The 7,934-nt window shown below is 39.5% G+C and overlaps 1 protein-coding gene across 6 annotated transcripts in view; it reads right to left on the bottom strand.

Annotated features, from left to right (window-relative positions):
• Nucleotides 1–6,036: 6,036 nt before the first annotated feature.
• The window catches only part of MEIS2 (Meis homeobox 2), a 275,021-nt gene continuing 273,123 nt past the window's right edge, over nucleotides 6,037–7,934 (bottom strand). For 3 of the 6 annotated variants that reach the window (XM_063117753.1, XM_063117751.1, XM_063117752.1), the window contains exon 12: nucleotides 6,037–7,415. In XM_063117753.1, coding sequence (XP_062973823.1) covers nucleotides 7,129–7,415 — 287 coding nt within the window. In that variant the 3' untranslated portion in view covers nucleotides 6,037–7,128. The remainder of the gene's footprint in view (nucleotides 7,416–7,934) is intronic. The other 3 variants (XM_063117756.1, XM_063117754.1, XM_063117755.1) reach the window with 1 other exon arrangement.

Here is a 7,934-nt window from a genome sequence, read left to right as displayed (position 1 = left end):
AAATATTGATTCTCTTCTTAACCCTCATCCCCCACCCGCCCCCAAACCCACGCAACTGCTGAACCGTAATTCATCTGTAAACTCACAACCGGATCTGAACAGAAAGGAGAGGGAGTAGAGAAGTAAAGCTATTCTATCGAGTGATTAAAAACAAAGCAGAGCCGAACATACGGACAACTGCAGAGATTTGCATCTCTCTCGCTTCCTTCATTTAAAAACAAACACAAGCCTCATAGGCCCTCAGAGCCGAGGACATACTTTGCCCGGGAAACAACCGAGGTCCAAACGTTATCCAAACTAACTTGAGAGAGAGAGAAAAAACCCACATGATGGGCTGAAATTTTCTCCTTTTAGCAAAGATCACTGGTAAAGAGAAAAAGGGATGGGGTTGGGAGAGAGTGGGATTCTTCCCTTTCCCATCTGATTTCTCTCTCTCTTTTTGTATTATAAGCGAGAGCAAAGAAGTTTTTGTTTGGTGGGTTTTCATTGATCAGTCACTCTGAGCTAATGTAATTATCCTCATCAATAGAAGGCTGCAGAGAGAATCATTATGTGGGTGACATTGATAAATGATCACCCAAGAGCTGCTTTTTCTCTTGGGCACCCCCACATCTGACCCTCCCACATACACAAGGTAGCCATAGAAACACCTTGAGCGCCTCTAACGCCATTGCTTCTAGTGAGAAAACACAACACAGCAAAGACACGACTTAAACGCTTGCCTACCAACTCACTAAAATCTCCTTTTTTATAAAAAAGAAAAGAAAAAGAAATTTCTCTCTCTCTCTCTCTCTCCCCCCCCCCCCCAACATCTCAGCAGCCATAGTACCTCATAGCTATTGAGGAAAACACATCCAAGTGGCTTTGTCCTCAAGGAGTTAAATAACGAGGTTGCCTGCACTCGAGGGCGACGTTGCTTTTCTCTAAGTAATTGCGTGTAATGCAAAACCCATTAGTTCGAGAGAGGCGTTCTTTTAAGTTGCGCCATTGCACAATATACAGCGTCTCCCATCCAGCAAATAACTCAGCGGGCGAAGCTCTTTGCAAAGTGCCTCAACCTGAAATCATCATCACCATTATTATTACAACGACAAGGACTTTTGTATTTATTTCCTAAGTAAGATACAAAAAGAAAACCCCTTTAATCCTCTGAGTGCTTTATTTAAGCAAATAAGAAAATACGGCGAGAGGTAATTGATTCATAATGGCGAGGCTGCAAAGAGGGTGGAGGTGTTTGTTTATTTGATTCCTAAAGCAGCCGGAGAAGGAGAGAGAAGAGGAAGAAGAAGGGAGGCGGGGGGGGGGGGGGAGGCTGAGCTAGATCATCCATCATGACTGTGGCAGGGACCCTGCCCAGAGGAGCCATTCCTTTCTGTCTCTCTTCTACTAAACTATGAATATGAAAATCTGCCTTCATAACCTCCCCACCCCGCCCTCTGTGCCCTCTTACACAGTTCAAGGGGGCGGGGCGGGGTCCCCTCCCTTCTTTAACAACTTGGCCAGAAGAAGCCCCAAAGCCTTTCTCTGCCTCCCTCTTCGAAGGCTGCAGCCCCCTGCCACACTTCCTTGGGAGTAATATCAGTATCTTTCAATGGGGTTACTTTGGAGTAAACTTGCATACGAGCACGATGTGCTGATATACAAGATGAGCGATTTAACCCCCACCACGGCCTGTGCTAGTAATCAGAGCTACTTGTCCGTAGTTTGGGGGTAATTGGATACAGAGGTAAACGTGTCTCTGATCCCCGCCCCAATTCTATTAACATCTTAGTATGCTACCAGAGGACGTGGTCTGATACCTCTCCTCCTGCGTCACCGGATTTTTTCTTTAAAAAAGAGAGCATGCGGTAGGGAGATTGGAGTAAATTTCCATTCTGCAGAAGTACTAGAACCTCTCTTTTCTCCTTTTAGCCCCTCCTTTCCGGACCGTGGTTTAAATCAGTGCATTCAGCTTTTCTTCTTCTTGTGGAGCAGCAATCAAGTTGTAATCCAGAGGAAAGGTTGTGTTCTAGAGCTAATGCTAACAACATTCACATGTTACACAAATAAATCCAGGTGCTCAAAAGAACTCATTACTGCCCAATCCTATGCAGTTTTACTTGGGCAGGATCTGCACTACTGCTTATAACGGCTTATAATAGTTATGACAATTGTTCAGGCCCGGGGAGGGGGGGGATCTACACTACAGCTTTAAAGCACTTTAAAGCGCCTTTGACAACTGTTGGGGCCCAGGACACATTGCATATACAGCTTTCAAAACGTTTTCAAAGTGCTTTAAAAGCAGTAGTGTAGATTCCCCCCAGGACACATTACATATACCGTTTTCATAACGTTTTTTAAAGTGTTATATCCTGCTTGGTGTACATCGGGCCTTGGAAGCAAGTCCTACTGAGCACAATGGTACTTACTCATAATTTAGTATAATTAAAAATATATTAAGTGATTGCAGCCTTACAGCCCAATCCTATGCATGTCTACTTAAAACCCCCATTGAACTCAATGGGACCTAGTCATAGGTGTGTATACCGCTGCTGCAGCCATAGTATCACCCATAAAAAGGGAAATTGGACCCTGCAGAGAAGTAGCAGAATTTGGAGTTAAAAATCTCCACCTTGTGGAACTTCTTGGTAAAGTTTCCTGGTTCACTACATGTGCTTTTTGTTATGTATATGTTTTATATATACAGCTCTCTACAGGGGGAGGAGCCTCTCTGACAAACAATTCCACTTTTCCTTCTGACATTAGACATCTTCAAAGGACAGCCAAAGTTAAGTTAATGGCCTTGTTCCCTTGTCGCCAACACATACCCTTACAAAACAAAGTATAGATCAATCTCAAATATTTTTCATGTGCTAAGATTGCAGATTCTTCTTCGATTCATTCTGTGTAATGGAAATTTGGGTCGTTCCCCCCCCCCCCATATACCTATAAACAAGAGGTGTTTTTCTATTACCCTTCGTTTCCCAGAACATAAGCAATTTTAGTCAGACTACAGTATTTCCTTTAACACTATGTTGCTGTCAAAACACTCTTCCCGTTTTCTTTCACTTTTGACAGCTGAGTATTTCTTAAATACACCCAAATCGGAACCCTCCATACTAAATAGTAAACCTCAGATTGGAGCAATCTCCTCACATTATATTGCAGCTAGGATTCCAGCAATAGAGCTCAAGCAGATTAGAGCCCAGAGAGGAAAAGCAATACAAATAATTTACTTCATTACAAAAATAGCCCCCTAGCAAGGAGAGCTTTTACCTCTGTTTCTTCTCTCCAAAGCTTGTGTTTTGCCAAAGGTCAGAAAATAGGCATTTGGTTTAAAATGCTACCCATTTTGTTTTGCTTTGTTTATTCAAATACAAAGACAGGGATGAATTTTTCTTTTACTCAAATAATCATATGCTAGTCATTTATCTTCCACAAGTAAATGGGTGTTACAGTATAATTGGGAATACTGGAGATTTAGATTGGAACAAAAATTAAAACTAAGTGTGGAATCCACCTCTTCCCCAAATTGTAGACAAAATGACTATAGCATACATCAATACCTCAGCTAGCTAAAATTTCACTTATCTCTTTTGTTCTTCCCCTTCTATTGTAGGCTAAATACTAGTCCTGAAATGAAATAACATAATTTGCAGCTTAGATTGTTTAAATTAACTTTTAAAATTAACTTTTTTTTTGCCAGTACAATTGAAATGGGGGGGGGAGCAGTGCTGGCTTCGAGCGGAACCCAAACGGTACCCCTTTCCCTCTGCTAGGGCCAACCTGTTTAAAAGGTCTTGCTGGACCAATTCAGAGTGTCACTAGTTCTTGCCCTCCTCTGTCTCTCCACCCTCATTATGCCACCTGAAGCAGGTTGCTTTCCCATGTTGCATGGCTTGCAGAAAAAGGCATTTTGCAAATATTTAAGGCAGTTAATTAAATTCCTTAGAAAATATGTCGTGAAACCCGTCTCCATACAATTCAGTGGTATTGCCATTGCATTTAATGGGTTGTGGATTGTCTCCAGGGACATCTTTCCCCCTTCAAATAACAATTAGTAATAAAAGGGGGTCTTGCCATTACGTCACCTCCACTAAGCCCCAGTTGACATACAACTCTATTATGTGCTCTACACATGATGGGTTTGAAAAAAAAAAGCCTTTGACTTATCCCCCTCCCCAGAGTGTAAAACACATGAAGTCAAGTCTAAGCATGTTGACTGTTTCATTGAGTTAGATGAGTCTTATTGAGAACAATGGCATTCATCTTCCTTGAAAATATACTCAGGCCTGCAGCCTTTGTCTGAACCAAGGCCCATGCAAATAGGCCCCACTTGTATGTGTGCCTGAGGTTTGGTTTAACCCAGATCAAGCAGTGATATCTCAACTCATTAAACTAAGATATCATAAGCCTTTTCCTTGCTTGAGCTACAATTAAACCATTGTTGCCAGTTGCATCCGTACTGGAAATCTATTGCTACCATCTTCAGAGCAAACCATTATTTCAAATCAACGTCAAACCATGTTTTACTATCATGGCTTGTTCCAAAGATGGTAACCATTGTTGCCTGGATTTGACAACATGGAAAACAATTGTTAGAGACTGACGGGTCTGATTTGTGTGTGCTGAAAATGGAGAAGCAAAGGGACTGTATGTACAGGCAAAAGGCTCTTGCAGTTCATGGCTTAAAAAGCTGAGATATGGTCACCTGATTGTGTTCCACCATTTGGAATGTACAAGCTCAATAGAAAAAGAACCTCTGCTTACTATTAGTAAACAAAAGATGAAAACTCATCCTCTCTTTGTTTCTAATAATTTTGTTGTGAAAGCCAGTGGAAGGTGGTGGTTGTGATTTCACTGGGGATCCATTCTGGATTTCAGTCAGAACCAGCTAAAACTCTAAAAGAGCTATCCAAGGTGCTGCACTTATTTGAGAGTAGGGTTCAGCATCTTGGATAGTTCCTTTACAGTTCTGGCTCGTTCTGACTGAAAACCAGAATGGATTCAGAGCCCCACCAAAACCGAAGCCGCCAGCCTCCACTGGTAAATCACACCTTATTCTACCATTTTCAACATCAAATTAAACGTTCACTGAGTTGGATACAGACAGCTATCTTAAGGCTCATTTAAGCATTTATTTCAATGGGTCTACTTGAATTTGGATCTAACCCCTTACATTCAAGATAGGTTTGCACTCTGAATATATAATTTTTCTCTCTGTGGTATAATTTTCTTTCTTTCTATGATTCTATGAGATTTCTCAAGTAGGGGAGAATGATAACATCTTTTATGTCTCTTGTCCCCAAAACTCTGCCTGCCCAATTTCTGCTATTAAAAATTATTTTCATTTAAGTATAGCAATATTGATTTTATGTATCTATGGCTGCAATTGTATGCATACTTACCTGGGAGAAAGATACATTTTATTGGATATAGAGAAGCATATAAACATTTTTAATAAATCAAAGTGAACTTACTTCTAAGCAAACATGCATAAGATTGTATTGTAAATGTGAACGATCATATGCATATTTTAAGTCTAATACTATTCGTTTTAATATCTGGTAACCTAACAAAAAGAAGAAAGAAGCCCTCAGACAACTCACATTAAATAAAGCAGTGCTCAGGCAGTGTTTGTAACTGATACAGCTAGGTCTGTTGCTGATCTACTCCTAATATTAACAACTCCATTGTGCCAACCTGTCCACAGCTCTGCATTAAAGTCAGCAGTGGGTTTGCCAACTAAAGCCTTGGAGGGTAACTGAAATATGCATAGACTTCATACACTTCTTTTTACCACTTGTGTGTAAATACATACTTTTTTAGCTCTATATGTAAAGATTACACGTATGTCTAATAATCTGATATTAAGGCATTTCCAGGCTCATATGCTGTAAAATCCTTTTAACCTTGGATGTATTTTGTTTGGATTATTATCTGTAACAAATACAAATTTATCTCTCTTCTCCCCAGGATTTACATTCTTCTTCTAATCATGATTAAAAACACAAAGTTCTAACAAAAAAATCAAAAATGAAATATTTATTACCGCATTTTGTGACTTAACACCTTTTCTTTAAAACATAACGTCACAGTCCTCATACAAGTATTTTAATGTAAATTTTGACAAAGCTTAAAGGTAACAGCATTTTTTTTCTAGTGAGGAACACGTGCTGAGAAAGGAAGAATTCATGGACATACAATACCAATTCCACAGCAGATCTGATACTAGCAAAAACATTCTTTTTTTTTCAATTGAGGTAAACACATAGAATATCTAACATGAAACAATTAATAGACCGAACTCTGTACGAAGTTTGTTACAGTATTCTCTTGCTTTTTCCCAAGCTCTGAGTTCATGATAAAGTTCTAGGTTTGGTGCAAAGATCATTAATATCTTCTTTTGTTGAGGAAAGCTGCCCAACCTTCAGATTTGTTTTGTCCCAAGCCAAGGCTCAGAACTACTGGAAGGAGCTCCTGCTCTGTCTTTTTAAATTTTCACCTGCAAGCTCTTTGAAAAAAAGAGTCCGAAAATATCTTGGGCTTATGAAGCACAAACTATAAAGATCTGTTTGAAACTAAAGGACACATTTATGAAGGAACAAAACCAGGGGATGGCAAGGCCTTCTTGGAACTGTCTTCCGAGCGATGAGAGACCCAGCAAGACTTTATCTTCATCTCCAGGGTAGTTCTTTTCTCACTGGCCAAAACAGGTCTGAAACATACTGTTGTCTTTCATGGATAGTGACTTCACTGCTGAACCAAAACAGTCATTCTTTTGGGAACAACACACATAGTGTGGAAAACAAGGATATTTTTTTCTCCTTCTAAAACTATTTGAAGCAACATAACGGAGTGATCAACAGAAATATACAAGTTAACTTAGTTCCTATGTTTATATACTACAGTAGTTATAACTCTTGGAGTCTTTTTTCCCAGAGGATCTTTACATGGACACAGATTGTTTTCAGTGAGCCCATGATTTCACATTTGTGTTCTTGTTTCCATTGGTCCTCTGTTGTTGATGAAAAATGATAAAAGTAAAAAATAATCACAGCTGTCTGGAATTGTGTATTAAGTGTCATCATCTGGTCAGAGTTCAAAAGTCTTAAAATAGTTTTTTTTCTTTCCTTGAGTTCCCTTATACTATTGGGCATGAATGTCCATAAGCTGTCCACCGATACTGGGTTCTACAGAATTTAACATGGTGGGGCTCTGTGCTGACATGGTCATTCCAGGATGGGTAGGGGGTCCTCCGTGCATCATCATGGCTGGGTGATGGGGGTGACTTGGCAAATATGAATGGATTGGGGGTCCATGTCTTAATTGAGTAGGGTGAGGGGTCATCTGGGGAGGAGTGTAACTTGACTGTGTCATACTCATACCCATAGGACCACCCTGAGATATGTAGTCCCCTGGTAAGCCTTGCAAACCTAGACAGAAAGGGAAATTAATTAGGTCAAATTCCTGAACATTTTTACAATTTCACCCTCCTAAAAAGAACTGAAAAACAACAGACACTGCAAATACTCTGTCTAAATTTAGCTATAGTTCCTTGCCAATATTTACAGACTTTCAAATTCTAGTTTGCATTTGATTTGAACATTCAGTGGGATAATGCACATAGCAGAACTAAATATTGAGCACAACCAAGTGTCAGCAAATGTAAGAATATTTTTAAAATACTAGTAACTGGATTTCTATCATAAATCTGATGTGGGTTCTTTCTGTAAGCAAAAACCTGTCAACTGAACATAAATATCAGATTTGCTTTTCCTTAGTATTTTGAAAAATGTTGAACACTCTGTCTTGTCCTTCTTTCACATACAGAATTTCCATGAAAATTTTGCATATGAATCAATAAGCAAGAAAAATAAAAAATAAAAACTTGGAAACTTAGAATGCTTTGCACATGGTATTTTTCTGCATTGATTTCACCTCTATGTTAGAAA

Source organism: Elgaria multicarinata, chromosome 2, assembly GCF_023053635.1.
Source record: "Elgaria multicarinata webbii isolate HBS135686 ecotype San Diego chromosome 2, rElgMul1.1.pri, whole genome shotgun sequence".
Classification (NCBI taxonomy): Eukaryota; Metazoa; Chordata; class Lepidosauria; order Squamata; family Anguidae; genus Elgaria; species Elgaria multicarinata.
This window is presented reverse-complemented; position numbering and strand designations above follow the sequence as displayed.